Here is a 22,113-nt window from a genome sequence, read left to right on the forward strand (position 1 = left end):
TCCATTCAACTAACTCAGTACTTGATGTTATTCACTGATTCTAACCTATGTCACCGATGCCTGCCGAGCCGGCAGGTAGAACGAGTCTTTGGCTAGCTGAAAAGCATGGTTTGCATGCTGTCAGGCTGTATTGCTCTCGCACCCAGATGAATTAGAGACTTGCACAGTTTTGCAATTAACAGACTGAAGAGAAGACGTTGGTTTCCTTGGCTACCTGGATACTTCAAGAAGGAAACCTGAAGTGGTGACTGTAAATAGGAAGTCAGAAAAACTTGGGTTCTGCCATTTACTAGCTGTATCCTTTAGGGCAATTTACTGACCACTTCTTTGCCTAAATTTACTCATCTACGAAATGGGGATCATAACAATATCATGCCTGGCACATAGTAGATAACCGTAATTATTAGCACTAATCAAAGGTTCAGGTGAATTATGTTTTTGTAGTGTTCAAATATTTGATTTGCTTTATTGTCCAAGAAAAATCCATGTTTTTCTTTCCATTTTGTTAGCATTTCATATTGTGCTCTGTTATTCCTATATGTCAGGTGTGTATCATGTACATGCATATGTGTGCACATGTGTGTATACACACATTCACATGTTTGTGTAAATGTGTTCATTTTTTATGTGTGTGTGCTTGTGTGTGCATGAGTGTAGGTATGTGCATATGTGTGCCTTTGTGTGTATGTGAGTGCACACAGGCCTGGGTGTGTGTGTCCTATATGTGTGTATGAGCACATTCACATGTGCACAAGCTTGTATGTTCATAAGTATGTGTGTAAATATACATATTTGCTTGTGTATGTATGTGAGTGCATGTGATGTGAATGTGCATATGTGTGTCTGTGAACATGTGTGTGACAGTTTGTGTTTGGCGTGTACAAGTATGTATGCTTATGTGAGCCCATGCACATGTTTATATGTGTGAGAGTGCATACATGAGTGTGTACCTGTGTGCATTATACAAGTATACATATGCCACACATGCTCTGAGTATATGTATAAATAGATGTGTGCCTTTGAGTGTGTAGGAGTGCATGTGTACATGGATGTGTATGCTTGCTCACTAGTGTGTGTGTGTGTGCATTGTTCACATGTTCATATGTGTGTCTACATTTGTATATGTGTTTTTCCTGGGGTCTCTTAAGGACAGTAGTTGTCATTTTCTTTTTCTACATATAATTAAGTTCTGTATGTCTTTTTAAAATAATGAGATCATGCTCGGTCCCTTATTAAAACCTTTTCAAGGTTATCATTCCACTTTAGGGAGAATAAAATTCTAATACTTGGCTGTGGCCTTTTACTTGCTCAATGAAGTCCAATCACAATGATCATTTTTCTATTCCAAGCTCATCCCTGCCTTAAGACTTTTACAAGTGCTGGTCCCATACGCTGAAATGCTCTGTCCCCATATTGTCTCCTTATCTGTGAGGTTGTCCCTGACCACTGATAAGAGTTCAGTCACCGCCCCCTCCCCCAACCCCAGCACTGCAAGTTCCTTTTAAAATTTTCTTCATAGCATATGACACTATCTGTGATATTCATTTACACGTTTAATTGTATGTTGCCTGACTCTCCCTGTCCCCAAGTTTGAATGGAAGCCTCATGAATGCTAAGCCTATGTCTGTATTGTTCACTTGTGTTCCTGTACTTGGACAGGCCTTGGTTCTCCATAAGTAATTGTGGATTGAAAAAAATGCATAAACACGGAAGATGCATGCATTATTAGACATTGCTTTAATTCAGCTTAAGCTCATCAAATTATTATCACTCTTCTTCATTGACTTTATGTACTTTGAAATTTCAATAATTGTATACTATATGCTATATTTAATATGTTTAAAGAGATCGGGATCTTGATAACATAATCAAAGTAAACTCCACAGACAACACAAATATTACAAAGTAGGCGTTACCGTGCTTACTGTTCTGCCATTTCTCTGATTGACACTAGAATCTGGAAATAGAATCTTGGGAATTTGTTTTTTCCTCACATCCCACATACTTCACCAACAAGTGGTAATCTGGGTAGAGCAGTTATTCCTATTGGGTTAATTGTTCCATTATTTGCATGAAAAAGGTCCAAACTGCCTGGTGGCACAGTGGTTACCAAGCACTCTGCTGCTAACCTAAAGCTTGGTGATTTGAACCCACCAGCCAGTCTGTGGGAGAAAGATGTGGCAGCCTGCTTCTGTAACGATTACAGCCTTGGAAGCCCTGTGGAGCAGCTCTACTCTGTTTTACAGGGTTGCTGTGAGTCGTAATGGGCTCAATGGCAATGGTTTTTTTTTTTTTTGCCTGGATATATATATCCTCAGACATCTGGGTACAAGTAAAAAACTTCAATCAATTTGACATAAAACACAATAAAATTAAAAAAACAAAAGCTTCAGTCAACATCCGTTTCCTTGAATATATCTGGATCTTTGATGTTGTATAGATGCAAGCTCAGCAACTTTGAAATGAGATGTTAGTAGGGCCACAAGGTATGGAGAAAGTGGTTGTAAAAGCACCTTCCTGTGGGTGTTCTTTTCTCCATGTGGTGTCTTCTGTAGGTCAAAGGAGAATTTGCTGGTGCCATACATTTTTTTTTATACATGCTTTGTGTTTTTTTTGTATACATGTGGAAAACACATGTAGATGCAAAAAGAAAAGCAGAATTCCATTAAGATCAGAAGCAGAAGGGTAACAAAATACTGATGTGTTTTCGTTGACTGTGTGGAATTTTGTGTTATAGTAAATATAGCTTACATTTCAAAACACTTTAGAACTCTATTGTTTGTAATCTTCCTCATGTTTGTTGCTAGCACGCCTAGTCAAAATTTATAGTTTTAACACATAAGTCCCAGAAGCAGATGCTAGGTTGCTTATCATGGATTTTTATCACATTGATGTATTTATTTTACTCTTGTTTTGTGATAAAAACTCGTTAATGAATGTCAATTTTACGAAACACAAAGTCTTCAAAGTTGAATTTAATATCCCACAACACATTGGAGGTAGGTCAGAAGAGGGTGTTCCTTCTGGAGCTGGGCATAAGACATGTATATAGACTATTTCAAAAATGCTTTGTGTACCTGGTAAAGGCTAAGGGCAGAGGATTAAATGAATCAAAGTAAAGGCAGAGTCCTAGTGTAGTATTTGCAAGGAGCCTAATGGCTCTAAGAGTAAACAATTATGTCACTGAGTCTCCATGAATTTCAGAGATGTATAAATCCCTACATTTTTCTGCATGGTCATCTTTAACAATCTTCTACTCTTTGACATGATTTCAATGAGTGTTTACCCTATTTCTGAGTTTTAATGAATACTTTTTCCTCTTAGTGTTAATCTACCATCCACTTCATCTTCTCTGTTTTTAAGGGGACAGAGCCTTGATAATCTCATCAACGTGACCCCTGATGTAAACAGAAGAAACCAAGGGTGAGGATTATGTCTTACTTTTCCTTCTTTCCCCATCCCTGCCACTATGGAAACTTTGCTCATGAGCCCATTAAGCAATGACAAGAGTGGCTAGGGAAAGAGGATGACTGGTTTCCACAGAATGCGTCATCATATGCACTCAATTTTTAAAATCCTCCTCTGCCAAGGTTACTCTTTGGTGAGCATTCACATGAGACACAAATATTTTCACTTCTCTCACCCATTCAGAGAGGTATGTCCACACACCTCTTCTCCATAGGCCCTTGTCATCAATTTTCCAATCATGTTCCTTCCAAGTTCCTGACCACTCAGTCAAACCATTGTCCACAGCCCACGAATTGGTATACAATTGCACATCTGGCCATTTTCCCTTCTAATCAAAGTAGACAACCAGGTGCACTGCTTGTAGTTCTGCCCGTTGGGAGGTTTTCCCTTCACCACTGTCCTTCAGGGAGGTCCCAGTAAAGGGCTGCAGTGCTGATGCTGTCCACTTTGAAGCGGTGTTTACATGTCACACAGAACCATCTGTAAACTAGGCACCAGTTTTCTCTTCTTTAGTCAACTGATCATAAGGAACTCCCCATGAAGCCGTAGGTACAGGCTGGGAGATGGAAGGTGATGTGAGAGGAGTGGAGACCATGGACATTTGGGCCACTTACTCATGTAGCTTCCTGTACCTTCAGGTCCAGCTCGAGCCAATCTCATAAATACCACTTCTATTTAATGATGGAGTGCTGCTGTGCACATTTGGCTTTATGACTCTGTGGGTCAGACAATACCTAGTTCATGATGGGCAGCTCAGGCTGCACGGTGACTTGGTAGCCCATGGTTAAGTGTTCAATCTCGACTAAGGCCCAGTAATAAGCCAAAAACTATTTCTCAAAAGAAGAGAAGTTACCTGAAGAGGATGACAGGGCTTTGCTCCAAAACTCTAAGGCTCTGTGTTGTGATTTACCAAAAGGAGCCTGGCAAAGACTCCGAACAGTTTCTATCTGCCACTGACATGTCAAGCACCATTGAATCAGCTGGATCATACGGCCCAAGATGCAGAACGGCTTGCGTAGCAGCCTGAACCTGTTGCAGAGCTTTCTCTTGTTCTGGACCCCACAAAAAAACTAGCAGCTTTTCGAGTCCTTTGATAAACAGGCTGGAATAGCACACCCAGTTGGGTGATATGTTGCCTCCAAAATTCAAAGAGGCCCACCAGGTGTTTTGCCTCCTTTTTTAGTTGTTTTTTTTTTTAGTTGTAGGAGAGGCCAGAGGCAACAACTTATTCTTCACTTTAGAAGAAATATCTTGATGTGTCACACACCACTGGACCCCTAGAAATGTCACACTGCTTTAATTTTTGTCAGATTCATTTCTTCAGATGAGGGTAGAAGGGATAATGGTTTTCTTGTGGAGGATGGCTTAGCAGACAGAATGAAGTAATCTCTTTAGATGAGAGTAAGGGGGCTGGTTCTGTTGGTAGGAGTGATTCAATGGAATTTAGGGGCTCAACGTCCCCTGCTTCCTAATTATCTGCCCATATTCTGGTGAGGGCTCATAAGGAAGTGAGGAGAGCTATAGAGAAAGTCTCTATCATTTTAGAGAATACATATGAGGCTAGCAACACAATGCTGCTAGAGATGTGGATGTTAAATGTACCTCTGGTGAGCACTTTAAAAGACAATGGTGAACATGTGATTGGCAATAGAAGAAGGATGGTTCTTTTTATGCAGTGGCAAAGAACTTTCTAAATTATATTTAAGTGTTTGGTGGAAGATATAACTTGTAAGTGAAGAACTTGGATATTTAGCTGAGGAGATGTCTAAGCAAGATCTTAAAGGGGCCTCATGGTTTCTCCTTGGTGCTAATAGTAAAATGCAAGAGAAAGGAGATGGACTCAAAAACAAACTGTGCAAAATGAAAATAAAATGTAAAGATTTGGAAAATTCCGTTGTGCAAAATAAGGACACTTGTCCTAGGATTTTCGCCAAGGATATGGCTACACCATCTTTTGTTAAATTAAGCCTGTTGACTGATGGATCTAACCAACTAACACAGCAGAAAACCCGTCAGTTTAGACTGAAGGGGACAAAGGAAAGATGAAAGGAAAGAACACTGTCTGCCTCTTGGAATTCTACAGAGAGGAAGCAGGCCAAAGGAGTGACATCTGTTGTCCTTCAAGAAAAGAAGAGGACCATTCCTGGAACAGCTCAGAGATCAGCAGAAATATTGGAAGGAGCACAAGAAGCAAGGGCTGCATCAGTTTCAAAGTGTAGAGTTACAGCCTCCTAGTTTTAAAAGAGACAGATTTTCATCAGCTTGGTTCCGGAGTATGGGGCAGCCATTCATGAGTGCCAGGGGATGGGGCTGCTGCCCAAAGCCGAGGTGGCAGGGCTGCCATGCCCAAGGGGCAGAGGAATGTTCAGGGCCTGCCAGGGCCAAGGCGGTGGGATTGCTACTCAAACGGACTAGGAGAATGGGGCCACCCAAAGCCAAGGGGGCAGAATTGCCATCCCAGTGGGCCTGGTAGGAGGAACTGAAGCCCAGGGCCGAGGACCCTCCGCCCAGGATCCAGAGGGCATGGCTAACACCCAGAGTCTGGAGGGCAGGGCCATTGCTCCTATGGTCTCAGAGAACAGAGGATTATTTTCAAGCCTTGAGAGCTAATGTAAATTGTTCTGCCGGGTTTTGGAGTTGCTTGTTTTCCCTTCTTTCCTTACAATTTCTCCCATTTGCAATGGAAATGTCTTGTGCCTGTTTCACCATTGTACCTTGGAAGCAGGTAACTTGTGGTCTAGATTTCCCAGGTTCATAAATGAAGAGGAATTTTGCCCCAGGATAGAATATGCTTGAAATCTCACAAATATTTGATTTGATGATTCAGAAGATGAGATTTGGGACTTGGAGTTGATTTAAGGCTTGGGATGATGTGATGGGGTGAATGTGTTTTACAGGTGGCAAGGGCATGAGTTTTGGGGGGCCAAGGGGTAGAATGTTATGGGTTGAATTGTGTCCCCCAAAATATGTGTTATAATCCTAACCTCTCTGCTTGCAGTTATGATCCCACTTGGGAATGGGTTATCTTTGTTATGTTAATGAGACAGAAGTAGTATAGGACATCTCTTGAGTTAATCTCTTACTAGATATGAAAAGATCAGACAAGCAGAGATGGGGGAAGAGAGATGCCAAGCCACATGAAGATTACCCAGGAGCAGAAGCTCAAAAGAGACAAGGATCTCTCTCCAGAGCCAACAGAGAGAGAAAACCTACCCCTAGAGCTAGCACCCTGAATTCGGACTTCTAGCCTCCTAAACTGAGAAAATTAATTTCTGTTTGTTAAAGCCACCCATCTGTGGTATTTCCGTTATAGCAGCTAGACCAGTATTTATTTCTTTCAAAACTTAGTAGTAAAATTCATCTTGAGCACATATATATCTTAAAACAGTCAATGATTTAACTACATTTTACTCACGTGTTTTTGTTTGCTTTTTTTGTTTAAAGCTCCAAAGACCTTGATAGTCTAATCAAAGTGAACCCAAGAACAGGAAAAAGTATCCAAGGGTAAGATTTAATAAGCTCTCCTTTTTCATTTCGGTGTTTAAAAGTATAATCGAATCACCATTTCAGTTCATGATGTTAAGCTTAGGGATTGTTCAAGAAAATTCATGTAACTTTGACAACAGCATACCTGAAAATGATGAAGATTTAGGTCAATTAATTTCTGATATAATAGAGGTGCCCTTTGATTAACTAGGTCCGTAGTTGTTTTGCCAGGATGGACAGGGCATTTTTGCCTTTTTATTTGTTTGTTTTTTGACAAGTATAGGGGAAAGAGAACTAGACCAGAGCCCATAGATGTGGGTTTTAGGCCTGCTTCTGCCTGGTTCTGCCTCTTCCTGGGTGACGTCAGTCTAGTCATTTCCTGTTTGGACTTCAGTTTTCTCATCTTTAAAGTGAGGTCATTGGACAAGACACTCTAGTCACTCCCAACACTAGTTCACTTACTAAGTTCCAATAAGATGGTAGATTTAAATTCTAGCTTTACCTAGTACTAGCCAAGAGGGAAAGTTATTTAATCTTGCTGTGTCTCAGTTTTTACCTCTGTGAAATTGTGATAATAATAAAACCAAACCAAACTCATAGCCGTCAAGTTGATTCCAACTCATAATAACCCTGTAGAACAGAATAGAACTGCTGCACAGGGTTTCCAAGGCTGTAGTCTTTATGGAAGCAGACTGCCACATCTTTCTCCAGTGTAGCAGCTGGGGATTTGAACTGCTGGCCTTTTGGATAGTAGCTGAGCACTTAACCACTGCACCACCAGGGCTCTTTCTTTGATAATAATCTTTCCTAGGTAATAGGATTGTTGTGAGGATGACATTAGATAAATTATATAAATCACTTAGACCAGTGCCTGGCACATCTTAAATTTTCTAAAAGCATTAGCTAGTATGCACAATTTTTGTACAGTTATAACCAAACCAAAAAACCTGTTGCTGTCGTGTCGATTCCAACTCATAGCGACCCTATAGAACAGAGTAGAACTGCCCCATAGAGTTTTGAAGGAGCAACTGGTAGATTCAAACTGCTGACCTTTTGTGTGGTCACCATCAAAAAAAACTTCAACCTCTAAGATTATCTGTTTTAATGAATATTTTTAAATGAAGTATTTTATAATGAAAATTGTTTCTCCGTTTTAATAAATATTTACAACCACTTGATATAACTCTACCATTGACTTGATCATTTCTTTCATGTTTTGAAGGGGCCAAAGTCTTGACAGTTTCATCAAAGGTGTTCCTGAAGCAAACAGGACTAACCAAGGGTGAGGTTTATGAAACATTTCTCTCTCTCCCCATTTTTCTATTCAACTTTAAAAATAAGATGAGCTGTATTGACCCACCATAGAAGTAACCAGTGATGGAAACACAAATCAACAGCTCTGCATGAGAAACCAGGTGTTCAAATCCCTGCTCCAGGCTCCCTGGTTGTGGGCTTTAGCAGAGGGGAAAGAATTCCATAAGATACAGGAATGATGTGCAGCCCCAGTTTCACACTTCGTATTTCCTTGACATGAGTAGGGACTACAATGGGAGGAAATAATACCCTAAAATAATTTCCTACAGCTGAGCACCCCAAGGAAAACTCTTCACATGAAGAAAAGCTCTTTCTCCCTCCATCATTTATTCTGTCCCGCCCAAACTATTCCCAATATTCAGGAGTCATTCTTAAAAATTACACTTAGTTCATTGAAATAATAGCGAGCACGAAGTATGACATTTATCTTTAATACAGAGAGAATTTTCTCTAAGATGTATTGTGTTAAGTAAACAAACAGACACAACAAAAACATAAAGCTACAAACATAAATTGGTATACTGGTTTGAACCTGAGTTTGGTATAAAAAAATACCGAGGTAAATATCTTCTTTCTGACATATCTCCTACCTTATTTTGCGTATGTAAATGCTCTCTCTTTTACAGTGTGTAGCTACCATACAGAGTGTATTAGACTAGATCGGGATTGGCAAATTTTTCTTAATAGGCTGGATAGTATGTATTTCCGGCTTTGGGTGCCAAAAAACCTTGTTTCAACTACTCATCTCTGTATAGTGCAAAAGCAGCCGTAAGTATGTATGTATATGTCTTCTGTCTACGTCGTACATGCAGACAAGCTGTGCCTCAAACTTGCAGGCAGCAATTAGACTGCTAGGAATGAGACAGGTACACCCACTGTTATCAACCACTCTGTGGGTGCTACACTCATCTGTGATCGAGCCGGATGCACGAGACACTTAAACACAGTGTTGGCAAAGTGAAAGCCATCATTATTATTTATAGAAAGCCAACATTAAACAATAACAACAGATTCCCAAAGGAGAGCAGTTTACCCTTCTCCAAATTACCCATGTCCATTCTTACGTCGCAGGTGTGCCTTGGTTAAAGTCAGATGCTATGTTAACATCACCCCTGTCTCCGGCTACCACCATGCTGCTGTGGGAGGCTGGGAAGGGGGGCCTGGATAGTTCCCATGGTTTCTGCTCTGCTGCTGGGCCTCACTGGGTCTTGCTGCTGGCTGGAAGACCCCTGCGGAGCCTCTGCCTCTGGGCCCTTCTGAGCCTCTGTTGCTGGCTCCTGGTACACTACCCAGGCCTTTGGGGCTCTCATGCCCTGCAGGATACTCGGGCCCCCAGTGCCCAGGGTGGGGGAGGTGTGCAACCCCTGGACAAGGCACACTGAGGCCTCTCTTGCTCTGCACAAGTGTTACAGCTCTTTTGGCTCCAACAGCAAGCCTCCTGCCTGAAGGTGCTTAGCTCTCGCTTTGTGGGCTGGGAAGGCTCACCACTGCTGTCTCTCACAGCCTTCAGCATTTGATTTTTAGTCTGGGTCTAGGAGGTTCTCAGCGCATGACCCCAGGTCCTTTGTCCAAAGGATGCGCTCTGCTCCAGGCTCTTCTTCTTGTTGGTAATGAGGTCCCTCCAGCCTCTGTGGTATTGGCTCTTTAAAGCCTATTAAGATGGCAAAGCTGACCAATCTCTTTGATAAGCCACAGATACCTTATTTGCATAGTCACTGTCCAATCCCTTCAAGAGTTTTACATACCTTATGTGTATAGTCCTAGCCAATCATTTTGTGGGAGGTACAAGGCCATGGCTAGAAAGGCCATATAAAAGCAATTCACTGAACCACAGGTAATATGTTATAAATTAATGGGCATTGCTATGATCCAGTAAAACTATTTATAGAACAGGTGGCAGGCTGGATTTTGCTTGAGGGCCGTAGTTTTGTTGATCCCTCTCTGTATTAGGTAGTATTTCATGTAGGTGGGAGAGAAGGATCAACTCTAAAATTAATTGAGGCAGATTCCAAAATGCAGCCTGACATTTTCCCCACCCCATTTTTGCATATATTGTTTCATTCACTTTATGGTTAGATGGAGGATTTCATCATTCTTTTATCTTAACATGTAGTGCAAAGTTAGCCTTAGATTTTGTTCACCAAATGAGAATGCAAATTTATTGTTATGGTATGAGTCAGATACTGAATTCAGAGGTCATATTATGTGTATAACAAATGTAATATGAATGTATTGCATTCATTATAGATGAAAACTCAGAGAAAGATAGGTATTCCTTGGTCTCCTTCCAAAATAGCCTAGTTTCTCAAGGTGAAGATGGCTTAATTACAAGGTCTTTCCTGGGCTGTGTTTGAACCTCTGCTGTAGTTTGCACATGTATTACATTCAATTGTGTGTCCATCTTTTCCACTTGGTAATGAGTTTTTTGAGTTTAAAGGACACTTGGACAAGTCACTTAACCTCTTTTAAGACTCTCTTTCTTCGTCTGTAAAGTGTTTGAATGTAAGAGCTTCTTCATGAATTACTGGAAAAAATTAGATGAAATCATGATTGTAAAGCATTCATTATTATCTATTTAGTTTCTTGGGGGGAGGCAAGGAACACATAGAAATGATGAATAATTTTATCTTTTTCTCTTCTGCATTGTAATATCCAAAAAAATTCTAAACGCTTATTCTACCACACAGATATAATACATATAAGGGAGTTAAAGAGTAATTCTGCCTTAAGGTTGAAGTGAAAAAAACAAAAATAAAAATTAAATTCTTTCATATCTACATAGTTGTAGAAGAAATTGATCGATAGTAGCCATCTGCTTAAACAGGGATTCTAGTAATGGAGACTTACATTAGCAATGGTCAAGTAATTCAATATTAATGTTAAACGATATATATGTATTTTTTATTTTAGTTGACTTTATCAGCTATTGAAACTTACAAATATTTTTTAGGAGCCAAGACCTGGACAATCTTATCAAAGTAAACCCCTTAGCAAACAAAAGGTGAGATTATTAAGATTATTAATGATCCTAAGCAACTCTCCAATTTGTGCCAAAAGAAAATAAGACTAATTCTTTGGCAAAGGTAATTTTGAAAGAAGACATTAAAAAAAAAAAAAGTAAGAAAGAAAAAGAGAGAACAAGCTAATTTGTTGATGCATAATAATACTGGGTAGATTTCCTTTTATTAAAATTTTCATTAATTTCATTCCAATATTGTTTAATGATAACATTGAAGTTAATTCTATATAATTACTGCTTGAGAGATTTCATTTCAACACAATGATACCGTAAGTAGATTATAAGTAGATTGCTAAATTTAATGTTAGTAAATTAAAAATTCATAAAATGAATAACAAGAGGATATTGGCTTTCTGGGGCCCTGGTGGTACAGTGGTTAAGTGTTCAGCTACTAACCAAAAGGTTGGCAGTTTGAATCCACCAGCCGGTCATTGGAAATCCTATGGAGCAGTTCTACTCTGTCCTATAGGGTTGCTTTGAGTCAGAATTGACTTGATGGCAACAGGTTTTTTTGATAATGGCTTTCTACTCTCACAAAACCAAGGATCAATTTTAACTACTCCTGAAAAAAATTGGTGGCAGGTATCCTTCTTATACCTGATTACAGTATTTTTGCATGACATTGAATTTACTCTGTCTTCTTGACATGTTAAGACCCATCATACACTGAATCAACATTGAGAAAAGCATGTCAGAGAAACTCCAAGATAGTTGTACGCTACCCCTCATAGAATTATCATGAAGCAAATGTTGGTGAAAAGCATTGTGCAGATGTGAGGAATTATCGTGAATCTGGGAGACAGCCAGGGCGTTCTGAGTAAGAGAGAGAGCGGAACTTGGGTTTGGTTGCCTTGGTTTCAATCTTGGTTTACTCTTAGCCACTTTTCAGGTGTGTGGCCCCAGAGAGTGTCTTAACCTCTCTGAAAATTAGTGAAAGACTGATACAAAAAACAAAAACAAAAAGCCACTGTTGTCCAGTCAATTTAGACTCATAGCAACCCTATAAGGACAGAGTAGAGCTGTGATCTCTTATGCAGTGAATAATTGCTGAGGACCTACTGGATTCACAGGTTACAGTGAGGTATCGTTAGTTACACATTAGGTACAATAATAAGCTGTGAACACCAAAAAGAGAATTGATTCATAAAGGGGGCATGATAATATCTACCTCACTGGGTTGTTACATAGATTAAAAAGGGTAACTAATGTATATAAAATAGGAAGTTAGCGAACATTACTTTTTACTCTAGGATCTCACTGATGATTCATAACTGTCCCCCCCCCCCCGCCAAAAAAAAGCCAGTCATGACATTTTCTGATTTCCAACAAAATTTGACCTTTTATTTTATTTTATTTTAGCAGTGAACAAGGCCTTGATGAACTTATTAATGTGAGCCCCAAAGCTGTCAGAAATATCACTGGGTAAGAGAAGAATGTTATTTGTTTCTTTGTTTTGTTTCTCCTTAACTAATCACAGTGTGACTATAAGTAACTTATAATCATTCTATCAGTAAATTGAATGTCTTGAAAAATCATTCAATTTTATATGTCCCTAGAAACTTTGATATCTATTTATCAATAGCAATAGGGTCCCTGGGTGGTGCAAATGTTTTGTACTCAACTACTAACAGGAAGGTTGGTGGGTCGAATGCACCCAGTGGCACCATGGGAGAAAGGCCTGGTGATGGGCTTCTGTAAAGATTACAATCAAGAAAACCCTATGGAGCTCAGTTCTGCTCTGCGACACCTGGGGTTACCTCCTCATGAGCTGGAATCAACTCGATGGCAATAGGTTGGGTTCTTTTTAGTTTGGTTAATAGCAAGAAGAAAAGGCAGCTGAAAGAAGTCCAGCTTCACTCAGTATCAAGTAAAGCAGATAATGCGAGTGTTTAGAGACATAGGGGTAGGGACAGGGCCAGTCCTTGTGTTATTTATGTTTTGTTTTGATTTTGTAGTATTAATATTAATTTTTTTGTCTTTGGAGTTGATGAAAATTTATTAATGAGAATTAATGAAAAATAAAAAAGATCCATCCACTTCATTAGACTCATGAGCAACATCTTTCACCTCATTGTGGAAGTGTGTGTTTTCTGGTTGTCAGTGGAAATGGAAAGAGGTTCATTTCCTTAGATTGTTTACTTCTCCCAGCAAGGTGATGGACTGGCCATTTGGTAATTCTTTAAGTAGTACCTGTCAGATAATAAAAATTCATTTTCTGTCGCTGGCTATATGAAGATTTTTATATCATTGCCCATTACTGTGTTATGTATTGTCTTAGTCATCTAGTGCTGCTATAACAGAAGTACCACAAGTAGATGGCTTTAACAAACAGAAGTTTATTCTCACAGCCTAGCAGGCTACAAATCCAAATTCTGGGCATCAGCTCCAGGGAAAGTCCTTCTCTCTCTGTGGGCTCTGGAGGAAGGTCCTTGTCATCTTCCACTGGTGGAGGGGATTTTCAGGCACAGGGACCCCAGGCTCAAAGGACATGCTTTGCTCCTGGTGCTGCTTTCTTGGTGGTATGAGGGCCCCCACTCTCCCTGCTTGCTTCTCCCTTTTATATCTCAAAGGAGATTGACTTAAAACATAAACTTATCTTGTAGATTGAGTTTACATAACTGCCGGTAATCCCATCTCATCAACATCATAGAGATAGTAGTTACGACATGTAGGAAAATCATATCAGATGACAAAATGGTGGACAATCATGCAATACTGGGAATCATGACCTAGCCAAGTTGACAGATATTTTGGGGGGACACAATTCAATCTATGACATGTATCTTAAGAATGTTTTCATGCTTTCTCTTTTTAAGTTTTGTTGATACACTCAAAAAATTGTAGAGAAGGAAGGAACCTCAGAGAACTCTCAGCCCAGTAGTTTGAACACATTTTGAAAACACTCTTCTGGCTGAACCCACACATTTCACAAAAGAAGAAATTAAGACTCAGAAAGGTTAAATGATTTGACCAGGGTCACAGGGAAAATTAGTGGAAAACTGATAGTAGTCTGTGATCTCTTAGTCAGTGAATAATTGCTGAGCACCTACTGGGTTCACAGCTTACAATTAGGCACCATTAGTTGCACATTAGTTATAATTATAGGCCGTGAACAGCAAAGAGAGAATTCAGTAGACATACTCAATCTTGTTAACAGCAGGTGATTATCATAGATTAAAGCTAATTATGTAACAGGGGCACAAAGATGTTAGACCAGGACAATAATAGGTTGTCAGTTTAATATATTACATTTTGTAACACTCGTGCTGGTTGCTGAATATAGAAAGGTATTGTCAGTGAGTTGCATTCAAAAAGAAAAAAAAGACATTGAATAGTTAACTTAATAAATGTGACAAGCAGTAATTCATATTCGCAGATTCTTAGGAGTAGAGATGTTAGAGATGAACACAGCCCTTGAGATAATCCGATTCACTCCCTCGTGTTACAGATGAGGATTCTGAGGCCGGGACCAAAAGCCTCATAGTATTCCATCAAAAAACAAAACAAAAACAAACTGTTGCTGACCAGTCAATTCGGACTCATAGTCTGACCCTCTAGGACAGGGTAGAACTGCCCCATAGGGTTTCCAAGGAGTGGCTGGTGGATTCAAACTGCTGACCTTTTGGTTAGCAGCCAAGCTTCTTAACTACTGTGCCACCAGGGCTCCATAAGATAAAGGAAAGGTAATTAAGCACCTCCTGAAATAGCAAAAGAGAAGCCCTGGTGGCACAGTGATTAAAGTTCTCAACCGCTAACGAAAAGGTTGGTGGTTTGAGCCCATCAGCTGCTCTGCGGGAGAAAGATGTGGCAGTCTGCTTCAGTTCTACTCTGTCCTGTTGGGTGGCTGTGAGTCGAAATCGACTTTGACAACACTGGGTTTGGTTTTGGTTTCTGAAATAGCAGGCTATGAAGCTGAGATAGTAGCCCTTTCCAAGATAGCCAGGGGTGTCCTTAACTGCTCTCATGGGGTCACCTGAAGGATTACATCATAGTTGACAACAGCACAAATATGCAAATAACTACAAAATACTTTCACAGCTTTTAAACTTCATTTAAGTAATAATGCCTAAATATTCTATAATGTATCCTTTTCTAGGTCCTTAAAGCAAAACAAACAAAAGCCGTAAATCGAAGTGTGAAAAATGTTGCATAATCCCTGAATGGAACTTAGATATAAGATTTATATATTTGCAGAATCCAGACCCTGAAAAAAATGGCTATATATTTTTTGTTTTCAGTTCATGGTAACAAATTTCATCAGGCTATCAAGCAAGACAATTCTGGAGTGTCACGGAGATCCTTGTTTCATTAACACATGGTGGTGTTCTTTTAGGCATAGTGGTAGCACATGGAAACCCTGGTTGTATAGTGGTTAAGTGCTATGGCTGCTAACCAAAAGGTTGGCAGTTCAAATCTACCAGGTGCTCCTTGGGAACTCTATGGAGCAGTTCTACCCTGTCCTGTAGGGTTGCTATTGGTTGGAATTGACTTTATGGCAATGGGTTTGGTTTTTGGTTTGGGTAGCACATAGCATACATATATATGTTTTCTAAGCTAGTGTTTTTCAAACTGCTGGTCACAATCCATTAAAGTGTTTCATAATTAACTCCGTGAGGGTCAATCAAAAATTTTTTTTCTGATTAAATAGAATGAATTGAACACGGTAGAAAATATGAGGGTATGAAATTTGTTTTGTTACATGTATATATGTGTGTACTTGTATGTATTTGTCGATAAAAGAGTACTGGGTAGTGAAGTAAAATTTAATTCATATTGGGGTCCATAAAACAGAGGTTTGAATACCATTCTGCTAAGTTGCTGGATAAATCCAATTTTCTGTGCTCAGCATAACAGTGAAAAGGGAAGTTTCCACATTTGTTTTTTGTGTTTTCTGTGCAATTTACCCTTACTTATGCTGGCACATGAGTATCACATATAATTATACTAGAAATATTGTGATTAATTTTATATCTTAAAATAAAAAAGTTGTGGCCTTTGAATACACTATTTCCTCTATGAAGTTTTATTTTTTGTATTTTTTCTCCTAGTATATGAAATTAATCTCATTTTCAGGATTGATATTTTCCTGGCACAGTTTAGCTTTACAATGGATTTTGCAATTGAATACAGAGAAAATTACATTTTCGATAATTGTCAGATGTTAATCGTTTCTTTAATTGTACTCCTAGATAGCAGTTGATGACCTTTAATTGAGAATATTATTATTGAAGAGAATTCAAAATAGTGAAAGTTCTGTTAGGGCCTTTCTGTCTATCACAGCAGCTCTGAGGTCTCTGATGAAGTGATCAAACTAAGCACAGCCAGGGTCTGGAAAGCACATTCTGTGGACAGGTTTAGGGCTGTAGGCTGTAAGTTCAGAGCTGTCCTCAGACCCCTTTGATGATTGTGCTATAAATGGTTCCCCTTCAGTTCCTAACTTTGCATCAACCGTTTTGTGTATGTGTGTTGCAAACTGTGCATAACATAAAATTTGCCATTTTAATCATCGTTAAGCATACATTGGTGGCATTAATTACAGTCACTATGTTGTGCAACCAACACTCTTATTTATTTCCAAAACTTTTTCATCAACCCCAACAGAAAGCATTAACTAACTCCCTGCGCCCCTCCCCCATCCCTGGTAATCACTGTTCTACCTTCTGTCTCTACAACTTTGCCTATTCTAGATATTTCATATAACTGGGTTCATACAATGTTTGTCCTCTCATATATGACTTATTTCACTGAGCATAATGTTTTAGAGGTTCATCCATGTGGTAGCATGTATCAGAACTTCATTTCTCTTCTCGACTGTAAAATAATAGCCCATTGTATGAATATACCTTAATTTGTTTATCCATACACCTGTTGATGGACATTGAGGTTGTTTTCACCCTTTGGTTATTGTGGATAATGCTGCAGTGAGCATTGGTGTACAAGGATCTGTTTGAGTCCCTGCTTTCAAGTCCTTGGAGTATGTACCCAGGTATGGAATTGCTGGAACATATGGTAATTCTATATTTAACTTTTTGAGGAACTGCCAAACTGTTTTCCACAGTGGCTGCATCGTTTACGTTTCCACCAGCAATGGACGAAGGTTCCAATTTCCATATCCTCCCCAACTCTTATTTTCCGTTTTTTTTTTTTTTTAACAATAACCATCCTAGTGGGTGTGAAGTGGTATGTCATTGTGGTTTTGATTTGTATCTTTCCCTAACGCTAACAATGTGGAGGGTCTTTTCATGCGCTTGTTGACAATTTGTATTTCTTCTTTGGAGAAATGCCTATTCCAGTTCTTTGCCCATTCTTTTTCATTGAGTTGTCTGTCTTTTTGATGTTGAGTTGTATTTTTTTTTTTTTGATAAATAAAATATTTTTTATTTTTATTTAAGGAGAAAGGACCATCTGGGAAGGGAGTGCTGTCCAATATGATAGTAATAGCGAGTGTTATCAGTCCTGTGATTTCTTGCCATGCCTTGAGAAATGGATAATAGCAAACTCGATGGGAGGAAAAATTGCTGATAGGCTGAGAAAAGAATGATAGGACAGTTTGAGTATGGAATGATTATGACCATGAACAACCAAGTTTAATTCAGTTTTTTAGTCATAATAAAATCTGTTGCCTTTTAGTCAGTTCCAACTCATGGGGACCCCATGCTTTACAGAGTAGAACTGAGCTCCACAGGGTTTTATTGGCTTTAAACTTTACAGAAACTGATCACCAGGTCGTTCTTCTCTGGCACCCCTGGATGGATTCAAACCACCAACCTTTCAGCTAGTAGCCAACAGCAAACCCTTTGTGCCACCCAACCAAACCCAAACCCACTGCTGTTGAGTCAATTCTGACTCATAGCAACCGTATGGGACAGAGTAGAACGGCCCAATAGAGTTTCCAAGGAGCACCTGGTGTATTCGAACTGCCAACCTCTTGTTTAGCAGCCGTAGCACTTAACCACTATGCCATCAAGGTTTCCTTGTGCCACCCAGGGACCTTTTAATTACAGAGGAAAAAAAGTCTTAATATTAACGAATTGCTGGAACTCCTTTACCAAGCCTTAGGTTAAGAATAATCCCAGTTTTAGAGCTTTTATTTTATTTTAATCGATATCCTTCATTGGTGAACGTGGATTAAAAATGATAAGGATGTTAGAATCAGTTTGGATCTTCATAAAGCTAAAATATTTAAGAGAAAAATTGTTACTCACCAGATGTTTGCTGTGTAGCACTTAACCAGTGTGCCCTTATTGATCAGTCCAGTCCAGTTGCAGTCAAGCTGAGCCTGACTCATGTAGATGGGCCCTTGTAGATAGGCTCTGGTAATAAAGTACAAAAAGTCAGAGCCATTTTTCTTTTGATCTAGTGTAATTTGTCCTCCTATGAATTGGTTAGAAAATTCATTTCAAGCTGTTCTATGAAAAGCAAATATGCCTCATACTAAATGATAAGATAGTTAATCCTTCCCATTTCCAGTGACTTCAACCCATATTATCACTAACTTACCAAACCAAACCCATTGCCATGGAGTCGATTCTGACTCATATTGACCATAGGAAACAGAGTAGAACTGCCCCATAGGGATTCCGAGGCTATAAATCTTTATGTAAGCAAACCACCATATCTTTCTCCAATGGAATGGCTGGTAGATTTAAACTGCGAACCTTTTTGTTAGCAACCAAGTGTTTTAACCACTGCACCACCAGGGCTACTTCTGTAACCCAAGCTGCTTTAATTTTTTTCACTTAAAGGAACCAAGATCTTGATAAACTCATCAAAGTGAATCCTGAAACTCTAAGGAATAACCAAAGGTAATAGAAACTATGCTATTTTCATGTGCTTTGGTCAGGAAGAGTATTTTATTTTATTGTTATTTAAAACAGATATGTAACCTTAATGATCTCAGCAAAAGACCTTTATAATTAATCTACTGGCTTTTTATTTTGCTACTTAAAGAAACCATGACCTAGATAAGCTCATCAAAGTGAACCCTGCAGTAATCAGGAGCAATCAGAGGTAATCAAATAAAAGCAGCCATTTCTTGCCCCTGGGTGGAGTGGATTTATTATTTTGTTTTGATAAAGCAGTACCAATCAGAAAATTCTATCACTAATCTGAACTTTTTTGTTTTGTTTTTTAAACAGCCAAGACTTGGAGAAATTTATTGAAGTGAAGCCTTCAGCTCTCAGAAACGCTAAGCGGTAAATGACCTTGACTGACTATCTTGCCATGTTCCCAAGTCTAGATGAGACATTTTGTTTCTTTTTTTTAATAAAGAAGACTTTTTATTTTCTTTAGTGTTTCAAATGAGGACACATTTATAACCCACATGTCTCCTGTCAACAAAAAAAACATGTTGCACGCTTCTGGAATCAATTCTGATGCTATTTTAGAATCAGTTCTGAGCTTCTTATTTGCACTAAAAGAGCTTAGTGTTTGTTGTCTATAGGAAATAGAATTTCAGTACTGAAATGAAAAATGACTAAAATTAGATAATAAAAAAATATTTTGAAAAAGTTGAACCAAACTGGTGGTTTACATAGATGCCTGTAGAGCATTGGGGAAGATATTGAGGGTCTTCAGAATCCCAGATCCATAGCTAGTGTGGGCTCACAAAATATTACAGCAGATTTTCAGCTTAAATTTTCATTTTGTGTTTGGCAAATATCAAATAATTTGCCTCTTTATGTGACATCTTTAACCTAAGTGCTCCTAACATAAAATGTTCAGGAATATATTATATTAGAATCCGAATAGTTTTGCTGGCTTGGAATTTTATCATAATAAATGTATTGCTAGGAATCAAAGTCCCACTATATTCTGCTTTCCACTATAAAGAAAGAAAATTAGTGTTTGAAAAAGTGCCCTGAGCTCCTAAGAGAAAGAAGAGAGGGTAATCCACTCATTGGCCTAGCTCTGATGTCTCCTAGTGTACTTTCTACATTAGTGCTTTATTTGGCTTTCTCTGTTTGTATGTTTTTATCACTGGGGTGTTGGAGTCTTTGAAGTAAGAAGGCACAAAGGCAGTTGGAGACTAGCATTTATTGAGCGCCTATTGTATTACTGGCAATTTGTGTACACAATCCTCACAACCACCCCACGAGAAATATATTCATACACCCTATTTTTTGAGGAGGAAGCTATAGCTCAAAGATACTGAATAACCTCTCAAGAAAGAAAACACACCCTGGATTTAAACCCAGGTCCTTCTGACGTCACTGTCCAGAAGAAAAACAAAAGCTCTGTCAATAAATCAGCTCAGACTCTCCTTTCCATCCTTCATACGCCCTATGCATAGCCGCCTCCCCCAACCTCTCACATGCATGTAAAAATATTGCAATCAGATCCATTCATTCTAGAGCATTATTGTTCAAATGACAGGGAGAAGAGATAGCACTTGTCACACAGAGATTGTCTAACAGCTGAAATAACAGTGGACTTTTGGTGTGGGCCCGCCACCCATAATAGTGAGGAAATACCTTTGTTCAATAGAAACATTTCTTTGCAGTGGTATTTGTTGGGATGGACTTTCGCTTTTCTCAGCGGCACTTTTACGAGGCTCCCAATCATTGGAAGTGGTTAGATTTAATAACCACATTATAACTGTAACTAACAATGGCTATCGTAGCCAATGTCAGAGCAGCTGATTCTCTCCCTCCCTCCCTCTCTGCCTCTTTCCCTTCGTTCCTCCCTTCCTCTGGCAAACATGCTATGTTGGCAACGATAAATTTCCTATAAGAGTTTTGCCTTTTGTGTTAGTAAAAGAGGTTAATTTTTTTGTTTTAAAGATAGTTTCCATTTCAGCAACTCCTAATGAAATATCTATAAAAAGAAGAAATCTTCCTAATCCTTTATGAGTGGTATAAACAGGAAATTTAGAAATAATATTGACTATCATGTTATTTCAAGATGGCAGCTTGATCCACAAATCTAACCTAAGCTATACAGTCAGACATCTCTTCTTTAGCAGTTGACCAGATTCAATGATAATCAGCCAGTTTGTTCAAGAATTATCACGGAAAAAAAAAATATATATATATATATATATAACCCACCAATATATATATACATATACAAATTAAAAAAACAAGCAGAGCAAACAGGAAAGACTGAGCTATTTGAGAAAATTGCTTCATTCAATTTGTTCAGCCACCTGTAGCTACAATGCCTCCTCTGTGCTGCTGGCTTTGTTTTAATGTAGGTAAAGAGAGGGGGGCATTTTAAGTGCCTCCCAGTAGGAATAACAGCCACAAGGCACTTTGACATTTAATTTGATGTGATACAAGCACTGATTATTTAATAGTGGTAACAGCAGTGGACCAGAGTTCTTTGTATGTGACTTTGCTGACATTTCCAGCAGCTGTAGATTTAATTCACAGTTAGGGGCTGGATATACTCGTCATCGATCAGAATGCAAGCCGGCCTCCCAGAGCTCCTTCTAGGAATACATCAACCTGAACAATGCAGATGTGCACAGCATTTTCATTGACTCAGGGAGAAATTGCATGACTTTTAGTAGTTATAATTTCACATTGTCATGAGCTCACCTTAAAAGAGAGATATTCAAGTATCTGTGACCTATAAGCTGTTGCTAGACTAATTGTTAAAACTCTAAGTTATTGCTTTCAAATGATTTTAAAGCATCCAGTGATAGTTATACCTTTAAAGTTAACAAAGGCATCATCTGAAGTAGAAAGAAAGATTCTTAATTATATGTAACATTTGCTTCCATCTTTTTAAGGTCTTTCCATTTCTGAGGTAAGGATCCCTAGTGACATAATAGTTAAGAGCTCTGCTGCTAACCGAAAGGTCTGCAGTTTGAACCCACCAGC

General features: G+C 38.9%; 1 protein-coding gene across 1 annotated transcript in view; it reads left to right on the top strand.

Annotated features, from left to right (window-relative positions):
* Window positions 1–22,113, top strand: part of SCEL (sciellin) — a 117,439-nt gene that overhangs the window by 64,746 nt on the left and 30,580 nt on the right. The window contains exons 17-24 of the mRNA XM_049853056.1: window positions 3,364–3,423; window positions 6,913–6,972; window positions 8,177–8,236; window positions 11,219–11,269; window positions 12,647–12,709; window positions 19,033–19,092; window positions 19,238–19,297; window positions 19,426–19,482. Coding sequence (XP_049709013.1) covers window positions 3,364–3,423; window positions 6,913–6,972; window positions 8,177–8,236; window positions 11,219–11,269; window positions 12,647–12,709; window positions 19,033–19,092; window positions 19,238–19,297; window positions 19,426–19,482 — 471 coding nt within the window. The remainder of the gene's footprint in view (window positions 1–3,363; window positions 3,424–6,912; window positions 6,973–8,176; window positions 8,237–11,218; window positions 11,270–12,646; window positions 12,710–19,032; window positions 19,093–19,237; window positions 19,298–19,425; window positions 19,483–22,113) is intronic.

The sequence above is a fragment of the Elephas maximus genome, chromosome 14 (genome assembly GCF_024166365.1).
Source record: "Elephas maximus indicus isolate mEleMax1 chromosome 14, mEleMax1 primary haplotype, whole genome shotgun sequence".
In the NCBI taxonomy this organism is placed as follows: Eukaryota; Metazoa; Chordata; class Mammalia; order Proboscidea; family Elephantidae; genus Elephas; species Elephas maximus.